General features: G+C 36.7%; 1 protein-coding gene across 1 annotated transcript; it reads left to right on the top strand.

Annotated features, from left to right (window-relative positions):
- Positions 1-17,756: 17,756 nt before the first annotated feature.
- Positions 17,757-21,157, top strand: LOC139134336 (leucine-rich repeat-containing protein 4C-like). Its single transcript, XM_070701216.1, has one exon. The coding sequence runs from the start codon at positions 17,816-17,818 to the stop codon at positions 19,025-19,027; it is 1,212 nt and encodes a 403-aa protein (XP_070557317.1). The 5' UTR covers positions 17,757-17,815; the 3' UTR covers positions 19,028-21,157.
- Positions 21,158-21,551: the final 394 nt, after the last annotated feature.

Genomic DNA, 21,551 nt, shown 5'->3' with positions numbered 1-21,551 from the left:
AAGATAAAATGTCGATTGAACATGTAGCTTGTTTGTACATTTCTGCATTTAATTCCATGCCAAATATGCTATTTTTCTCCTAGTATATTACGTTGGACAGTTGACAATGTCTCGTGTACACTGAGATGAAATCCATCTCGTGTACACTGAGATTAAATTTCGCGCACCATACTCAATTCTTTAATGTGCTCCCACAATATTGATTTTGTTGCATACAGCCTTGATGGATGCATAATGTGCAACAGGGTCCAAGTTAGATGCCTAAGTTGTCAAAACAAGATATATATATATATATATATATATATATATATATATATATATATATATATATATATATATATATAAATATATATATATATATCTTGTTTTGACAACTTAGGCATCTAACTTGGACCCTGTTGCACATTATGCATCCATCAAGGCTGTATACAACAAAAAACAACATTGTGGGATTAAATTAAAGAATTGAGTATGGCGCAAGAAACTTGATGAATAGGTTAACGATTTGGTTGGGACATGTGATTTAATTTACGTGACAATGTTGTGTATTCGGTCTTCCGGTTATTAGGCTTATGTTGCCAGAATGTTGTATTCGATTTGGCGGGGGTTTTGCCGAGGGGTGTTGTAATAAGATGTAAGAATACAAAAATGTCGAAAAATGTCAAAGGTGTAAGGATTTATATAGTTTTATTTTACTTCAGAGCCTTGTTGGTGGCGGCATCTACGTTCATTTGATCGTCATTTCCTGTGGATGGTTTTTCACGTGAAGCAATTTTTCAAGGGTTGACCATATAAAACTAAGTGTGGAAAAGGAAATATGGCGACGACTATGAATGTCGCGGTGTATATTAGGTCTATCGCAGCATTAAGTTTGATTAGTCACAACATGAAGACTGCTTATATTTTTTCCCGAAGTAGCCTAATAGCGTTGATGCAATGCGTCAGGCGCCCTTCTCTCTACCCCGCCAACTCTGAGCGTACACATTAACCATTTTGCAGTCGTCCTTGCACGTGAAAGTACTGAGCTCGGTCCCGAGGGAACAACATCGTGTCGATCAATGCAGATGACATGGTAGCAGAGATACGAAGAGAGAATTGTACAAGTGGAAGTAGCAAATTTCAGTCACGATACATTACTTTTGGCGTGTGTCTATAATCATCGGAATGTGATGTTGCTGACATGCGTACAATGCATCCACGGAGGGTTTCAGACATGACCTGATGATGATAACATCATTAATCCTTATCTACTGCAAATGAAATTGCCCTGGATCACGTTTTTTGGAGCCTTTAGTTTCGCAGTAATCGTTATTTTCGAGTGATACTCTGATTACAATATCGAGAGTCTGTTCAATAGCAAAGTTAGAATCCAACATTCCTCAACATATAACAGAAATATCACATTTCCCAGATTACTTCAAATTAAAATTATCAGTTTTAACATGACCTTAAAATGTACAGTACACGCTGTAAATTCTAAAAAGTTACAGCCGTGGCCACTTTAGTGTTGTTTAAGCCCACTTGATGCGGTCAGAAATTATGTTTGTACAAAGGCAAAACTAGCTTTATCTGAGCTTGTAAATGAGAGTTTACGATTGGCATCCTGTGTTCAAGATTGAGATACAATGTAGCATTAACATACAGTGGTCCATGTACAAGTCTTGTTTATTTCAATGCTATATACAACCGATCTCATAAAGGTGTTTTGCTTCAATAAACTTATTATCCCGTAGAGGCTTTAATGAAAGAAAGTGGTATCTTTTAAACACAGAGTGCCTAACGTTAGCTCTCATTTACAACCCTTGGCAGGGTCTGTTTTGTCTTTATACAAGCAGAATTTCTGTCTGTATCAAAAACAGGCTTGATCAACACTAAGGTGGCCACAGATGTAGATTGATGGAGCTGGAGTTGCAAAAAAAGAAGCACATGACGATCACGAATGTCCGATATGTCGATCGTCATACGGGATATCGATACATCAGTATATGGGGCGACCTTGAATTGCTTTATGATGAAACAAAGCACCGCACCAATCGCATTGCATTTTTTATTCTATTGTTACGTGGATTTTGAGTAAAAAGCAAGAATGGCGGACAACACATGAACAAGTTTTGAATCTTTGGGGCTTTAAATGAAAGAAAGCTAGAGAAAGAAAGCTACTGAACTGCATATGAATAAGTTATTGTTGACATAGCAAAGGTTAATTTGTTTATTGTGTAACATGAAACAAACTTGAAGAATTAATACTAATTCGGAAGAGAATGACTTATGGCGTAAGGGAGGTCAACCATCCGGTTATCTACTTTGTCATAATGACCTGCAGTACAAAGGTAGTCTCGAATCTAAAATTTAAAACAGGTTACTTATTGACAACTGGCGTAGCAACAGGCAACAGGCATCGCTTTTGTAAGTCATCTTGAAATCCTGTGCAGGTAAGAATAATTTTGTAATAAGTTGCCGTAAATGTTTAATACTTCAGTTAAGTTTCTTCCGTGACAGAGACATCTTGAAATATAAGGCCAAATGCAAGTTCATTCCTACAATGCAAGTTTAATTCATTGCGCAATTAATATATTTCCTTCTTCCTGGTATGAAGCCAGGGCTACTCGACACACCTAACAAATACGATTTCAGTGATATAGACTTCGGCTCATCGGTATCATGAATCCTGCGCTACCACTATGGTACGAGTTACTATCTCATGACTCATTTGGAAATTCGCGAGTACACTGGGGGCTATCAAGGCATTATTCAAACTTTTTTAAAACAACGCCCCTTACCTTTAAGTTGCTACGGCTGTTGTTGTTGTTGTTGTTGTTGTTGTTGTGTAATTACTAAAAATTGGAATACCAGAACTGATCGTCTTGCATGTAGTGGAGCAGGCTATTCGAAAGCCAACGAACTTACAGTTAAGAAAAGACATCGCCAGAGAAATCTGCCTTCTGATACAACCATTGAAATAGTATCTCCTAAGTATATTTGTGGAGCCAATCTGCAGCCAGATCAAATTTACTTAGTTTGAAATGCATAATTTGTGAATATCTTTGGTCCAAAATATGACATCAATGTTCAATGTCCGACTCTAACACTTTAAAATGTACCCTTGACAACTAAACTAGTTTTCTGTTGGCCCAGTCCCCACTCAGGAACCTCCCACTTCCTCCTTCCCACTAACTGTTTCCCACTGAACTATCCCAACTTTAAAAGATCGGCACTTCACGTCGCCCCTTCCCTGCCTGGATGAGATGAAAAGTTGCTCATTAGTCCGACAAGACGTCTTTTCTAGTTTTCATTCTTAGCATATTTTGTTATACACACCGTGAGTTACTGTGGTAAATTAACTTATTTGACTCAGCTTTAGATCTGTCTAAGGTACACTACAAGTTTGTGTAATTTTAATACTGGTATGATCGAACAATAAGTATATACTAAAACATTTATTCAATGGCACCGCCTAATCTTCGCATACACTGATTTGGCCATCGGTCTCGCACAATTAAATTACGATTGAAAACAAACGACTACGTAACTGAATAGGCTTTGAAATCCCATTTAACCATTTGACAATAAAGGCCTGGCCAAACGTGTATATAACAAAAACAAGAAACAGATGAAATATTTCGGCAAAGTCTGATCAGACATTTGTACTTGGTGATATCATAGAGTGAATTTAATTTTATCGCTAGCTTCTTATTAGACTCCAATAATTCTTTCAGCTTGTAAACATTCCCCTTCAGAGTACATTTATAATGGACCAATCGGGAGTGTCTTAACAAAGTCAATCATTAACATAATCTTTGAGTCTTCCACCGACTGAGGCAGACTTTGCGGACAAACACTCTGGCTGTTCAACAAATAGGTGAGTGATAATTTGACGTATACCAGGAGTTACTGTAATGGAAATAATTTTACAATCTTGCCCGTTTTACAGGTGGTTGGGATATATGATAAAACGTCCCCATCTCTTGACGAGAATCAAGATCTGTAGACGGGTGGGGCAAATATCTTTATAAAATGGCGAAACTTCAAGTGTTTGCTCGAACACATTTCAATTCTTATATTTTTTAAAAAGTGTTTTAAGTTTTTTCAGCCTCGAAACCAGTATTACCACTAGTTGTCATGTTCATCCATACAAAGTTCTTTGTTTGATTACTCACAAAACAGCAGCTTTTAACAATCGTCTAACATTTAGTTCACGTAACAAAAGAGGGAACAGCCTAAATATAACAGCCCTGAAAATATATAACTCCTAACAAGTAGGTGACTGTTTGCAGATTATAAATGAGACAGCAAAGTCCAAGTAGTGTAAATCTTGTATTGGAATTAGGAATATATTATTTTATGACCATTACTTTTCACAAATTAAAAATGAAAAATCCACCTTTTTGATAAGGAAAACTCTGGCGTACTGGTTTACAACAATAAATCTTGTAACGGTTGTGTTGCACAAAACAGACACCATTTCTTAAAAGCCGTTTTAGTCATAGACGCTACAGGGAAATCTCTACATACCATAAATATTTCTTAGGCTTGAACTTTCACATCGTATGGCATTTCATACCTTATCTGAAATGGATTAATTATTTGAGTGAGACCTCAATTTTAACATTATTTAAATGAAAAAATACACCACTAGTGAGCTATTTATTTATTACAATATCAAAGTTTACGAATATGTAAATTGCCAAAACCTAAGATTGTACACACACACCTGTCCCATACATATATACCTATCCGTTTTCAGACACAGCAAATGCTATAGTACCATCTTAGTAAATTGATGGGACCAAATCCATCTAGCCAGACTTATTGTTTGTTGAATGGAATACTCGCATTATGATTTCTTTGTCTGAAAAACAATAGCATATTTAATGCCGTTAGTTTCTCAGATTAATACTACATTAGGTAGATAAAACAATAGACAGATGTATCAAAGCAGTATAATATACTTATATACGACGATTGACAATAATTTTGCAAAGTTACAAAATTTACATAATACACTTGCATTTTACATCTTTCTTTTGTTTCCCACGCAATGCGGGACGCAAACGTTTTGGCTGGGACGCGGGTTCTTTTGATGTCCGAATCCGGGGGACCCCTAACTCACACTACAATTATCAATTCGTAATTTAAATTTTTTTTCTATTGAAAATCGTTCGTACTGCTTGATTATCCGTAAGATTGACACTTTTGAACAAAAACAAAGTGTGAAATAATGACTTGCCGAAAGCTAATTGGAGTTTTGCCGACAAGTCTTTGGCGTGTCCGGCACGCCTGTCAACAAGTCACTTGTGAACGACCTGCCGTTAATTAGATGATAATACATGCGTTGAGTTATTGTTATTATTATTATTATTATTATATATATATATATATATATATATATATATATATATATATATATATATTTATATATATATATATATATATATATATATATATATATATATATATATATATATATATATATATATATATATATATTTATATGTCTGTGTGTCTGTGTGTTATTTTTTTGCGCACACAAATATATCTCACTTTGTCGTGATTTTGATGGTAGTTGTTTTCATTTACATCACACTTCTCTGGCATCGGTAGGGATCAATAAAACCATTTTGAAGATTACAGCCCTGCTCTTATCCATCAGTGGCAAAATGGTTACATCTGTCCCATAAAACCTGTCAAAATACAATCGATGTCATGTATTTTATTGTTGTCAAGAAAAGAATATTCTCGTTATATTTCTTTAATGTCCTAGACTATTGTCCACTGCGAGTGAAACTTCCCTTCTTGTATAAGTTACATTTGCACCAGAAAAAACGGTGTAAATTTAGTCCATTAAATGGTATTTTATTGTCGCCACGAGAAGAGTATTTAAGGTATATTCCTTACTACTAACAGTTTATAAAAAGCGAATAAATAGCGGAAATCCATCTTTGCGCATAAAGGTAGCCATGACATAATAGTAGCTAAATAGACCTGTCCTGTTGTTTACTATTGTCCATTGCAGGTGAAACCTACCCGTCTCGTTTGGCATTGTTAGACATAAATTATGATATGTGAACGCCTTTGGCGTATCGAAGATAAAATGCAGTGTGTTTGTCATCTTGGGCGTTTAGAATTTATCAGCTGTAAAAGTAACATTATACTGGCATTACAACTATAGGAACGCTCCACAAAATGGAATAAAAATGAGACGTTTTGACAAAGTGACCGCTACAAGAAGGTTTTAATACATTATTTCACAACTTTGATATTGGTCATGTTATTACTAATTTCTTTGTTCCCGAGGTTTGAAATTGCTCCTCTACTTTCACAATATTGGCCAACGAAATTGCGACAAAGACGTATTCATTACCAAAATGAATGAACAGCAGAGTTAAAGACGCCAATTTTTCACTTCGGGTTTGCAGTACTTTAACGCCATGTTTCGAACATTTGCCATACTTTCTTCATCAGTCGCCTCAAATCCATCTTCAATGAATAAATTGTGTTGAATAATTGATAGATTGTATTGTATTACCATGTTGTCCCAAGTTAAGTTCGTTCTTTCACTGCGGAAGCTAGGATGTCTTATTGTGTGCTACGTTGTTAAAGTTGTGTTCGTATTGTGTTTACTAGATTGAAATATACTATATCCTCGTAAGTTGTACGTTTCTGTTATAAGGAATTATTTTTCTCTGTTGTCTGTTCTGAGTCCCACCTTTGTGCGGTACCTCTGGATGACGAGCTATTTTGACGCTTCCTTGCTTTGTAATCAGTAGTGTCTAGAACTGCTGTTCCACTTCCTTTATCAAACGGTTTGATTGATATCTCTCTGTTTTCTGATAACGTTCGAAATGTATTCTATTATGTGTTTCGGAACGAAAACCTAGTTTCAGGAAAGGATGTAACAACGTTACATAAGTCTTACTAAAGTTTATTATTTATTCAGGGCATTGATAAACAAATAGTTGACTACATTTGAGTTTTATGATACTTATTGTTAATTTGTGTATGACATTTGTGATTCCTGGTTGTTACATTAATAGTTGACTGTTTTACTGCCTTTACGGTTGATTTATTGCAAGTGTCGTTCACGTTACATTTGTGGGATTACGACATTTATAGAGGTTACAAATAGTGACCTTGTCAAAGAGGAGAGCTCAATAGGCACTTGAATCATAAGGTCACTTGTACATATATTGCCGTATACCTTTAAGTTGGATGAGTACATTATCTTGCACTTGACGCTGACTGGAATACCTATCTTGATCGTGTTTCATGTAACTCAACAGTAAAAGGACTAAACTCGCAAACCTGTCGTGGGAATGTAATATTAAATGTGCCGTACCTTTCAATTGTTCACTTATTCTTTAATAATTCATTTCTATCATTTTGCGTGTCTACGGCTGGCATATATTAGAGATTTTGCAATTCGGTCTATCTAATGCTGTTACGAGATCACCTTTATTTTTTATTATTCAATTGGATCCAATTTCACCACATCTTCAGTGCACCATTACAAATATATGAAGTCCAATTCAAAGAGATCAACAATGCGTATTTGGTTTTCAGATTTTATCTACTTTTTAAATATTTTTAAATTTAATTGTTAATTATAACAACAGATATCCTAAAGGTGAACCTACTATATTCTGAAGTGAAGTAAGTAACATTATATGTGACTAATCGATCCAAAAATAACATTTTGATTTGTCATTGTTGCAAAATGATTTACGGTCATTCAGTTTTCGTCCAAATACGGGTCTTGTCTTCTTCATCATGGACGTGATCTTATGTAATTTTAGTGCTTTAAAGTCGACTCTTTTAAATTTCAAGCCTGAACTAGAATGATACTAGTAGTAAAGCAATCATGAACTCATCAACCATTTCCCCGAATGATTTCTTTTACACCATTCATTTGAATTTTGCTTCAGCTTTTTGTGACAATTCATGAACAGCTTTCACATCTACCCTTCCAGTATTTGATTACCATTGTAATATTGATATTAGCCCACCTACTTTGAATAACAAGTATAATAACTGGTAGTTACTATAAACCACTGTTACGACGCGTGCCTTTAAGCACTGGCGAAATTGATGTTTGAGTTGTCCATGCACACTGTTCCAAAGTAAATGTACATTTCAGATTAATTCAAAATCGTGTAAATTGACAGACTCCCAGTTTATTGAATTCTTAGAGCGCTAATCATGCATTGAAATAAAGTAAAACGTTTTTATTTAAACATATACATTTCTAAACTCACTGCGAGCTATTTTGCTTTGGTGTACCAATCATACAGGATTTCGCCTTCCCAATTTATGCAGGTTTTAGTTGAAAGCAAGAATCATGGAGTGTACATCAAAACTTGTGGCGATTATTTACCTGCTGACCATCGGCATGAATGGACTAGCGATATTTTCTTGTACTGGTACAACAGTCGACTGCAGTAATCGAGGATCGACTGAGATTCCGTCAGGTATACCGACAAACACAACGATTCTTAGACTGTAAGGAAACCAACTGACTTACATTGGAAATGATTCGTTCATCGGACTTTCAAATGTAACACATCTGTACCTGTACAGTAATCGACTTCAAGAGGTGGCTGCTGGTGCATTTACCGGTCTTTGTCGACTCGGTATTTTGTATCTGTACATCAATGCGATCAGGGCGTTGCCACAGACTGTCTTCCATGGTCTAGAAAAATTATCGTACCTTTACCTCTACTCCAACAGACTATCCTGTCTCCATGAAAATCTTTTCTTGGAACTGCGTAATCTTGACAGGCTTGATTTGTATAATAATGATATTATTGAACTACCTACAGGTATATTTCGAGGCCTTGGTAAGCTGCGTACCTTATTTTTGTTTGGCAATTTGCTTAAAGTGGCACTCCCACGATATTCTGGGGAGTCAATAATAAGTTCGAACAACGCAATTTTACCTCCCACTGCGAAGACTTTATATACAGCCTTATGCCTTCACTTCAGGTAAGTTTTTTTTAAAACTTATCCTTAGTTTTTGTCGTTTTCATTATTCTCAGTCAGTTCTATTATATTTTAACCAATACCACATATCAGTTTTGACATGTAAAATATTAGCCGCCTCTGCATGTGATATTCATTTTGAGCAAATATACACAAATTACACGTCCAAACAACTATTTCCTTTTAAATATATTGTTAGAATTACTAAGTCATTCTCATCTCGTCATGAAATCAGAGTTACACTTAGGATTAACTTGGGTGTAGCCTCCTTCGTTTGACATGAATTATGGTGCAGAACAAACTTACACAAAAATCAATGTTTACAGGTAATAAAATACTTATGACGTAAAGTAGGTCGGTTGTCAGGTTATCGATTGAGTAATTGATACGGTACAAAGGTATGTTATGTATGCTCTAAAAGTTATTTATTAACAACATACGCAGCAATAAGCAGAGAGAAGAAAACACAGCGGCTGAACTCGTCTTTGGATTAATCGTAGGTATTTAATTTTCATATCAGATACCGTTATTGTCGAAGTGTTCATTTCAATGTTAGCGTCATGAAAGACAGTGTCTGGAATTATACTTCAATATATAAGTTTAATTTCCTTACAGCATACCCATTATTCCTCCTCGTTTTTTTATATTCTTCTTCCTGGTATACTGGTGTCGGCTGGGACAGTCGATACATATCACAAACAAGGTTTGTGTGAGCTATGGATATTGAAGGACATGTCACAGAGACACGGCTCTTTGCACTTGCATTCGTTCAGAGTCATATGTAGTGAATTTTACACAGAATATCAAAATGTTTCTTGTTGATTCAATAGATCCCTGAACGATTACCCAATCTTAGATTAGAGCTCAATGGCAATGTGAATCGAGAGGCCACTTTTACAAATCTTAGCCGCTTGCCTTTAAGTTGGATGGGTAAATGATCTTACACTCGACGCTAACTTGAAAACCTACATATTGATCGTTTTTCATATAACTGAACAGGAAAAGGACTGAACTCGCACTCCTGCTGTGGGAATATAACATTAAATGTGCCGTAGCTTTCAATTGTTCACTTGTTCATGGCTACTTGTTGCGTGGATTGTTATTTTGGGCTACTCAGGCTAATGGTAATTTGACTAAACTCAAAAAATCCCGAGGAGCGGGACTTAGATACGTTTATATCTGGGTCTTTATAATTTTTTGAGCTGTCGATTACAGATAGAAATCAGTCACTGCTACCCTCTAACCATTAAGCCATGTCATTACACGGGGAAGTAATGGAACTTATTATCTCAAAACAAATATATAAATAGGTATTATATAATAAATAATTATTAAATACATATTTACAAGTAAGTTAAGTTTGCCTTTGTATAAGCAGAATGTCTGTCTGTATCAGCTAGTCTTGATCAACACTAAAGTGGCCACGGATGTAATAGAAGCAGCAAGTGGTAAAAAGAACAGAGACTCTCTGAAACGGCCATTTTGCCTCACTCTAGTATGATTTATCTTCAATACTTCTCTATAACAACGCAAACATTGGAAATTCCGTTCATTGCAGCTGGGTTACCACTTTTGATTGATGTGTTCTGCTTTTTTGTATTGACATAATAATCCCAGTACAGTAACAACTTTGTAAGTAGCGTTTCTTTCGAAATTTGAAAAAACTTGCAAGTTCGATATTGAACTTTGATCACATAATATGTAAATGACAAGCATATCACGAATTCGTTTCAAAAACTAAATAAATACATTCACTAAGTGTTTTGATATGCTAAAAGAATACTGGTGTATGCAGACAGATCACACAAGTAGTGTTTTGTCTCCAGAGCTTAACATAAATTAAGCAGAGTTTGCAAACATATCGCTGGACAGAAAAATTTGAAGAATACGTTTGTACCGCAAATCTTACAAATTCTTACATTAGAATCACTACAATCTCCTGTAAAGCACGCGAATATTTGACCGACTTTGAAGTTATAATTTATGTGTCATACGTTTTTTCATTCTAATGTACACTTGAAATAAATTTATATGAATGCCATATTTTTTATGCCAGTTGAATTCAGTTTTAGGTAGTGACGACATGAACCCATGTAAGAAATTGCCAAAGAAACATTTCCTTGCCCTGCGCACAGACAACTAAACACAAATAATGAAGAAAGAATGTACCGGGTTGCTGTTGCCAATTTTTTTAACGAGTGAATACAAATTTAGAAAAATGGAATACCTTGAACTTGCAGATTATTAGAATTGAACTCAATTGTCTTTAAACGAAACGTTTCACGACGTAGCAAAGATGAGAAACTATAGGTAAACAGCCAGACTGTTTCATTACTGGTCCAGTATCTTCACTATACGGCACCGAAAAATATGAATCTTTCATAAATTGAAAATGATATGAGACCACGATCCACGTACGACGAATGCAAGTCATTAGTGGATTATAATCGTGTGATTTACCTTTTCCTTGTCGAATATATAACCAGTTCCATGCACCGATAGAGCCATTCTCATGATGGCTAGCAATAACAACAACTCGCAAGTTAACTTCGCCGATCGTTTGACATGAGTAAAGTAACAAACTTGAAAAAAAATGAATAATTATAGTTTATGACGTAATGTATGTCGGCCGTTCGTTATACATACTGAGCGATACAAAGGGAGGTCGGAGTTTAATGTGCGACAAGTTATTTATTAACAACATACGTAGCAATACGCGTAGACTCTGGCAAAAAAACACAGCAGCTGAATTTGTTTTGGGATCCATCGCAGGTATAAAATCAGTTGCTGTTACCATAGTTGTGTAAATTTAGTCGTTTGCCTTAATGAAAGACATTCTGAAATGTTGATTCAATTTTAATTTCTTTACAACATGCCAGTTATTCCTCACATTTTACATTGTTCTTCCTGGTATACTGGTATCGGCTGGGACAGTCAGTCTATACATATCGCAAATTTATTCGATAACAGGTTCGCTTACCGCATTGTATGGCACTCAAACACTTCATTGGTCATTGCACCTTTGTAATCTGAGCTTTTATACCAGCTGATACCACAATATCTCTGACTGGTACATTACCACGTATACTTACCATATATTTTTACAGGAAAACAAATCTGTGACATTCACTACACAAAACTTGCATTATTACATACGCCTGCTCTTCGCATATGCTGACTACTTTTACCACGTATTTTGGAATAAGACCTATATACCCACAATAACTCCGAAAATTGATTGGTTAACGCATTTATTTTATGCACATGTAGTGTTTTTCCATAGCTTATTTTATGTAGAAAAGGTATAAAACATAGCAATGGCACCACACAATGGCACCACACAATGGCACCACACAATGGCACCAGCTGAAGAGCACGCAAAGTGACAATCATGAGAGGGTGTGCAAATTGTGAATTCCTGGCTACATTCTACCTAAGTGTGAAAAACTGAAACATTGACCTACCGATAAAAGATTAATTCAAAAGTACAAGACATTGACGACTTAGATGCTACTTATAAATGTTTTATCAAATTGACAATACTGGAAGGTTAAAATATTCAATCAATTAAATGTTTTAATCTCAGAAATTTTGGGTGTAATAATGGCAAATTTGGTAAAAAATAAATAATTCCATTTAGTCATACATTTTTTCATTTAAATTATAGTCTTAACTTTTCAAAATTTTACTTTGTACGATGAGATTAGAAGACTTCATTCACTGCATGAATTTGAAATGAATGGTTTTATATATTGATTTTAAGTGATTTGAGAAAAACTGACTTTTCATCGTACATTTGCATAAAATCAAGCATGGTGACCCCATCTTTTTTCTCTAATATTTGATTATTCTCTATTTCTCATATGCCAGAATTCAAAAATCCATGGTAGCTGTTAAGTTTCCTAGTGTTCTATGTGTTGCTCTCTGGCTTGCGTATCTTGTGTACAAGTACATGTATGTTTTACTGTCAATTGAGTGTCCTATGACCCAAACTCTTCTTAAACTACATCAGAGATCAGAGCTATCACTGTCACTGCCGGCATGCAGTGACAGTGACACTGCCCGTAGGCAGTAGCAGAGCAGTAGCTTTATTACCTTTGTATTTTGACAATATTTTTGTTCAGTTTATACAACTGCGTTCTTGTTCTACTCCCTACAGCATGTTGAGCTGTCCAGTATTCAGCTTGCCAACACAGCCTACCTGTACCGTGCATTTGTATCATTGACAAATAACTTTCAGTCTGAACTCTAATTCAATTATCACCAATATTTAGACAAACGGGCTTTGTTGACAAAGCGAATATGTGTTTTCAGCATGCCGTAGAGAGAAAGCAAGAAACTGTAATTGATACATTGCATAGAAATATTGAAAAAATATCAACATTTGACAATTGTTGGTTTTACAAAAATTTAATGGCTTCCATACATTTTTAGATATTTTCGAGATTAAAGAGGCACTCCCACTTGGTAACATTTTTAAAAACATTTTTTTCATGCCAACGGTCGATATTTGATGTGGCGACTGCGCGCGGATCGCAAGATATCGATAAAAACATGTCATTTCCCAAGCGTATTTTTCACATCCCGAAGTTTTACGATCGTTTCTGATTTTGACCCGAAATCCCCCGAAGGTTTGTTGTTGTGCTGATTGACGATATTCTAGGGAGTCTACAATAAGTTCGAACGACGCAATTAATTTACTTCCCACTGCAAAGACTTTATATACAGTATTATGCCATTACCTCAGGTAAGTTTTGTAAAACTTCTCCTTAGTTTTTGTCGTTTTCATTATTCTTAATCAGTTGTACTATATTTTTAACCAATACCACATAAACATCAGTTTTTACGTGTCAAATATTAGCCCCCTTCGATGACTACATTTTGTCGTCTGCCACACAGTAGGCCGCGCGCGTGGTATGCGTCTATGCATACCACTCGGCGGCCGCTATGTATCAACCGCACGTAACTATGCTAGTCACCTATGCGAATTCTGGTGGAATCAAACTTTGTTTTCCGTTTTTTTCTCAGAGTCAGTAAGACTCGGCTTTCCCCCAGGAGGCATGACCGATCACCGACGCGAGTGGTACTGTGGCATACAGCAGCGTAAGCGTAGACTCGTACTCCATAGCTTAGTTGACAATGGCCCCAGTGCCGAACGTTCGATGTTCGGAAGCTTAATTTAGGTGGGCCACCGGAATTCAAACTTTTACTTTTTTGAGGACATGTTTTTATCGATATCTCGTGATCCGTGCGCAGTCGCCACGTCAAATATCGACCGTTGGCATTAAAAAAATGTGCTTTAAAAATGTTACCAAGTGGGAGTGCCACTTTAAAGTGGTAAAATACAACAAAGCGCGTCTACATTTTGTTTACTTGTTACTAACATTAGAACCGTTGGACGACATCAAAATATTGGGAACCAAACTATGTTAGGCCCCCCCCCCAGGCAGTGCACATCTTTCTAGTCCCCCCCTTGACTACCGCGTGAATTTTCTAATCCCCCCGAACTCCTCCAACCCCCTCACCATTTTTTTTGAACGCAACCTACATGCCGTAATCTAATCATTTTAATCATTTTGCGTGCCTAGGGCTGTCATATTTACTTTGCATGCGGTCTGTAAATGCTGTTACGAGATCCCTTTCATAGTTCTCTGATACCTGCTGGAAAACTTCAGCACACCTTAAGCGTACCATAACATATGAACAATGCGCTTCTGTTTATATGATTGATTTGGTATCTTAAAATTGAAATAAAATGGATATGTCGCGGTTTGTTTTGAAATTCATTTTCCTTTAAATGATATAATTGTACCTTATAACAGAGACAAATATAGAAACAGACTAGCAACGGGTATTGTTCAAGGCATGAAGCGGTTACGTAACTCGTCCATGTTCGCCTCGCCACAGGTTGCTCTCGCCTCTCTTTTCCGAAGAGTGCCGACCATGCATCCTTCGGTAATTTTCGGATTTTCGCCAATTGTTAAGCGAAAGTAAGTTCGGCAAAGTTTGTGTTGTTGTTGTCTTATGGTGCTTAGCGGATTTAGCGTGCTGGCGAAAACGGGAGGTGTTTTGAGCTTCAGGAAAGTGAGTTTTACCGTTTTAAAAATCCTCTCATATTTTTATGAACATATAATGAGTGTGTTTGAACCAATTTTGAAAGTCTTTTATCGATACTGTCTGGTTTTACTCAATGGTTTACGGTCAGTAATATCGCCTTTTACACGTTCGTCAAGGAATGACATATTTATGAAACTGTTGGCGTGTTATGTTTTGATTGGCGTGAAGCAGTGTTTCTGCCCTGAGATCTCACAAAGTAACTATGGTTGCTATGCGACTAGCAGCACGATGCCATCTCGTCGTATTTTTCGCATAATCTTGTGCAATTATTAACCACAAACAAAGTCTCCAAAAACTTTAACACCATTAAAGCTCATTTTAATATGAAAAGGCCGAGATGACCATTGAACAAAAGGCATGCCGCGTTGCTAGTCTGTTTTTACATTTGTCTGTGATTATAATAATTGACATATGGAAGGTGAACCAACTATATCAGAAGTCGATCTAACGACAACAGTTTTATTTTTCATCAATCCAAAGGACTACAGTCATTAAATTTTCACCAAGATACGGGTCTTGTCTTCTTTATCATGCCCGTGCTCTTATGTAACTTCATGCTGGAATGTCGAATCTTTTTTCACGTTTGAAGCCTGAAGAAGAACGATAACATATCATTCACCAATATATCAGTTATTTCCCAAAATTCCTTATCCGTTATTCAATTGAATTCCGCTACCGCCAGCACAACCTTTAAATCTACCCTTCCAGTGTGAAACCACGGTAATATTGATAAGATTACCTCATTCACTTTCAACAACGATCATATTGAGTGGTAGGTACTATGAACTGCTATTATGGCATGTCTCTTCAAACGCTGATGACATCGATGCGTCAGTTGCCCATGCACAGTGTTCCAAAATAAATGTTTATTCTGATTGATTCATAATCTCGGAAATTGTTAGCGTTTTCGGTATTGAATTCCCACGGGCGCGCCATGCACTTAGGAGACAATAACTTTTCAATATAAATAAGACACAGACATTTCTAGAGTCAGTGCGAGCTTCCTCGCTTTAGAGCACAAATCTTAAATGATTTGTATTTTCTTTTTTAACAGGTTTTAGTTGAAAGTAAAAATGATGGACTGTACATCAAAACTTGCGTCGATTATTTACCTGCTGACCATCTGCATGAATGGACTAGAAGGATGCCCTGCGGTGTGCTCTTGTTCTGGTACAACGGTCGACTGCAGTAATCGAGGATTGACAGAGATTCCGTCAGGTATACCTACAAACACAACATTCCTTAGACTTGATAGAAACCAGCTGACTTATATTGGAAATGATTCGTTCACCGGACTGTCAAATCTAACAAGTCTGTACTTGTACAGTAATCGAATGGAAGAGGTGGAAGCTGGTGCATTTAGTGGTCTGTGTCGACTCAGTATTTTGTATCTGTACAGCAATTCAATCAGAGAGTTGCCGCAGACTGTCTTCCATGGCCTACGTGAGCTAACAAACATTCGTCTCTATAACAACAAACTTTCGTATCTGTCTGAAAACCTCTTCTTGGGACTGCATAATCTTGATACACTTCACTTGGATAGCAATGAAATAACTGAACTGCCTACAAGCATATTTCGAGGCCTTGGTAAACTGCGTTACCCATATTTATCATACAATTCACTTAGATCTTTTGAAGAGAGTACATTCGAAGAAGTAAGCAATCAGGACCTACTCAATGTTCATCCGAAGACTGTCTTCCATGGCCTTGAAAATTTATCGTACCTTTATCTCCAATACAACAAACTATCCAGTCTCCATGAAAATATTTTCTCGGGACTCAGTAATCTCAATACACTTCGCTTGGATAACAATGATATAATTGAATTACCGACAAGCATATTTCGAGGCCTTGAAAAACTGCGTGACCTAAATTTATCACACAATGCACTTAGCTCCTTGGAAGAGAATGCATATGACGAAGTGAGCAATCAGGACCCACTGATGTTCATCCGAAGACTGTCTTCCAAGGCCTTGAAAATTTATCGTTCCTTTATATACAATACAACAATTTGAATCTATCCAGTCTCCATGAAAATATTTTCTCGTCACTCAGTAATCTCAATACACTTCGCTTGGATAACAATGAAATAACTGAACTTCCCACAAGCATATTTCGAGGCCTTGGTAAACTGCGTTACCTATATTTATCATACAATTCACTTAGCTGCTTGGAAGAAAATACATTTGACGAAGTAAGCAATCAGGACCCACTCAATGTTCATCCGAAGACTGTCTTCCATGGCCTTGAAAATTTATCGTACCTTTATCTACAATACAACAATTTGAAACTATCCTGTCTCCATGAAAATATTTTCTCGTCACTCAGTAATCTCGATACACTTAGCTTGGCCGGAAATGATTTAACCCAACTATCCACAAGCATATTTCGAGGCCTTGGTAAACTGCGCAGCCTAGATTTATCACACACTTCACTTAGCTCCGTGGAAGAAAATACATTCGACGAAGTAAGCCATCAGGACCCACTCAATGTTCATCCGAAGACTGTATTCCATGGCCTTGAGAATTTATTGTACCTGTATCTCCACTCGAACAAACTATCCTGTCTCCGTGAAAATCTTTTCTCGGGACTCAGTAATCTCCAGAGACTGTATTTGTATAACAATGACATAACTGAACTACCTGCAAGCATATTTAGAGGCCTTGGTAAGCTGCGTTATTTATATTTGTATAGCAATTCGCTCAATTTCCTGGACGAAAATATGTTCAACGGAATGGATAATCTGGATCGTCTCTATATTTATCAGAATAACTTGAAAGCTCTCCCTGAAAATATCTTTCATGGATTGAACAGATTATCAAGGTTGCGTGTATATTCTAACGATATCACCACATTACCCGGAAAGATCTTTGAAGACTTAAATAACTTACAGTATCTATACATGTACCGTAATCCCTGGTCATGTGATTGCCGTCTACGGGAACTGAGATCGTGGTTGGATGGTAACTCGCACAGGCTTTACTTTGGAAGTACCACCATGACATGTGAATCACCTGATAATCATCGCTTGAGGCCAATTCTCGACGTCCCATTGGGTAATCTCACTTGCTATCCTATCCCCGTGTTTTACACATCATTTAAAACCATTACAGCCGAAATAGGGGACAATATTACTCTGGACTGTGAGGTGGAAAGTGAGCTTGAAGTAGACAAGTACTGGATAATTCCAAACGGTACTGTCATACACCAAAGTGCGGAAGATATGTGTTCAGATTACAGAATTGTGCAACAAGGCGATGGTAGCCTGGTCATTCCTTTTCCTGAAGAAGAGGACGAAGGATTATATTCCTGTATGGTATCTAACTTGGAGGGAACCACATCAGGGGTCAGAGTTCTGAAATTAAACCGAACGTCATCGCATGTCACCACAGAAACAATGTCAACAACGTTGGAGGGGATGTCCACAGCGCCAAAGATCGTTTACACAACCTTCGGGACAACTCCGTTTATTACCACGGGCTACGCAAGTGTGTATACTTCAGTTTCTGCTCCTGAAATGATCGAAAACACAAATGGCACCTTTGAAATACATGTACTTGCATATTTCCTTGGTATCATTACAGCTGGTTTGTGCGTTGCCGCCTCCTTGGCTATCCGCCACTATCGGCGGGCAAAACCAAAACGATCCGACTCCATCGACAACTATGCAAACCACGATTTCGGCGGTGACTCGAGCGACACCAGCGCCGATCAAGTTGGCTACAACGTTGAGAAATCGGAAGCAGTAGTAAAGAGCGCAAGACGAGAAAACCAGAACGATCATTACGTGTTGCCTCCTAGAAGGCTTGCGAAAAACAAAAAACAGCAGCAGCAGGTGTACGCTAATGCAGCTGTAATCGAAGACGCAGAAAGTGGTTATGCATCCCTTTCCCCGGAAACTATCCAGAAGAGTATCTATGAGAGTGTGGGTTGAGATGTTAGAACATTTAACAACAGGAAAACATAGTTCCGTATTATTTAGTATACTCGAAGAGCGAGATGATTTAATAGTCACAGATTTCGAAATTTGTATCGGGTATTCGGGTTCAATTAGCGACGATTTTGTGACACTTTTACGACATTGTTTAGCAATTGGTGAAAAAAATTTTTTCTTACTCGAAAATGACCAACAAAAGAAATCTTGTATAGTTGTATTATATTGCTGGTAAACTGGTTAGCGTACATAGTCATTTATCAGACCACGATACAGCAATGTCAAGAGACTGCAAGATTATATGAACCAGATATTGGAGAAAAACGCATATATTTTTAAAATATATATCAATCCAAGACAGACATCATGAAAAAGAAGTGGAATCGGACTTCTGACCTTACGGCTTACTATTTACCGTGTACTCAGATACAGAATGCAAATCGATTTGATAGTTTGTTGCTGCTTGTTTGTGTTTCTTTACTCCACATTCAGTACAATATTTTATGTTTATTTGTTTGCTTATTTTATAGTTTCTTATGCGAAACAAACAATGAGTGTAATCGTCATTTAGTATATTGAACACAGCATCAGTCTGACTCCTATATTCACTTTTGAGACTGCGAAACTGAAACTTGTCTTTATGAATCGTATAATTCACTCCCTTTCACTTTGCACGACACAAATCCTAAATACACACCATGGACGATTGATATACATTACACAATTGGCTAGGATACAAATTATTAAAGTGTGCCATTGTATACGGGCAAGATATCTTAATTCCTCTGCACTTTTGAGGGACACAATTGCTCCAATTACTATATTTACAACATTCTCGTACTTATAGTGATTCGAATGCAGAATACTGTAAAATGAATAATAGGAAACAATCATTTGCTCTACATTTGCTAACAGATAAACACAATTACCCTAGCAACAGACAAGCTATAGACACATTTATATAAACGGATTAAAATGTTACCGACGATAAATAATCATAGACAACTATACTGTTACACCTTTCTGACAAGTACTGTTATCCTCTTTACGGTTATCAATAAAGCATATTCAAATACAAAAAGATCTCCTCATCGTTAGCTGATCGTCACAGGCCCTTATACTTAGTTTGACACTTCTCGCTGAGTCTGGATGGACGGTTGTGTCTGTAACAGGGAAAGCTGAGCCTCTTTAAATTAACTGTAACATATTCGCTTGAGGCATAGCAAGAGGATCGAGTGTAATTTTGTAGTCGGAACATTGATACATTATTGATGAAGGTTATTCTATACGTATACGACAAAACAAATCAAGCATAGGACGTTGAGGTATTCCCTAGCAAATCAGATGATATATACATAAATGGATTTGTAATTGTACAGCGGGAAGTAATTCATACTGACGATTTTTAAAGAGCATTCTATATGCTTTGGCACTTTAGATTTTACCTTCGTAAAGATTGTGAGGTCCGTTGAAGTTGATGAAAAGTAACTTCTTTTTAATTCGAGTATAAACGTTTGTTACCTCTTTTATAGAACTTTGAGCCATGGATTTTTAAGTGTAATTGCATCATGCTGTTTTTGACGAGAAAGACAACGGAAGTTGTATTTTTATGAACAGCTGTCAAAATAACACGGAGAACTTTTTATCATCACTCCATTCATAGACATAGACGAGCTAAGGACGGTTGATTGTTTTCCTTTAACTTACTGGCCTTACAAGAGTTCTTAGTGGCATGATATTCGGAAGACCAGATAACTTCAAATTATTGATAAATTGTAAGCTTTGCTGCGACGACTAGAGTGCAAGGTACGGCCGACAAAGACAGCGACAGTACATTAGCGTTCAACAGTGACAGTGTAGGAAGAGGAAGAGCAGCTTCGTTGAGAGACAGATGGCAAGGCTTCGGGAGACCATGAAAATGATGCATAATACACTGATGAAAGATTTATCTGCAGACAACTGTCACCAACAATCACAAAGGTTAAAAAACCATGGATGGTACTTTGAGTAATGCTATGGAAAACTGCATAAAGAAATAACTTCAAATTATTTGGATGTCAAGTAGTTCATTTGGAAAAGAATATTTGCATTAAAAGTAAGAAAAACAGCTCTGTTATATTATGTTCTCTTAACAAGCATCGACAATGTGTTTTTAACTTTTTAAACTGTCATTTTAAGAGAATAATGATGGAAAATAATGTCAAAATAAAAGTGCGCTTCTAGTTTGATCGCAATGTGTCATACATACCTTGCATTCAATTTCGCCCATCCCCATCACATAAGTATCAATATGTCATATGGCCTGGTCCTCATGATCTGCAGAATCTGCTCAAAAGCGGAATGGAGAAACCACGGCTTTCAGAACTCCACACCTACCTTGTACATTGGGGCTATCTCAAAACGCTAGTTTCCGATGAAATCCATATGCTAAATTCATCCCTAGAACCCAAATACTTCAATATAGCAAAAAAAAACACTCAAAGAACGCAAAAGAACGTATTCCCGTTGTTCCATATTCTCCAAA

The sequence above is a fragment of the Ptychodera flava genome, chromosome 6 (assembly GCF_041260155.1).
Source record: "Ptychodera flava strain L36383 chromosome 6, AS_Pfla_20210202, whole genome shotgun sequence".
Classification (NCBI taxonomy): domain Eukaryota; kingdom Metazoa; phylum Hemichordata; class Enteropneusta; family Ptychoderidae; genus Ptychodera; species Ptychodera flava.
The sequence above is the reverse complement of the archived record's forward strand: the minus strand, read 5'-3'. Positions and strand labels throughout refer to the sequence as shown.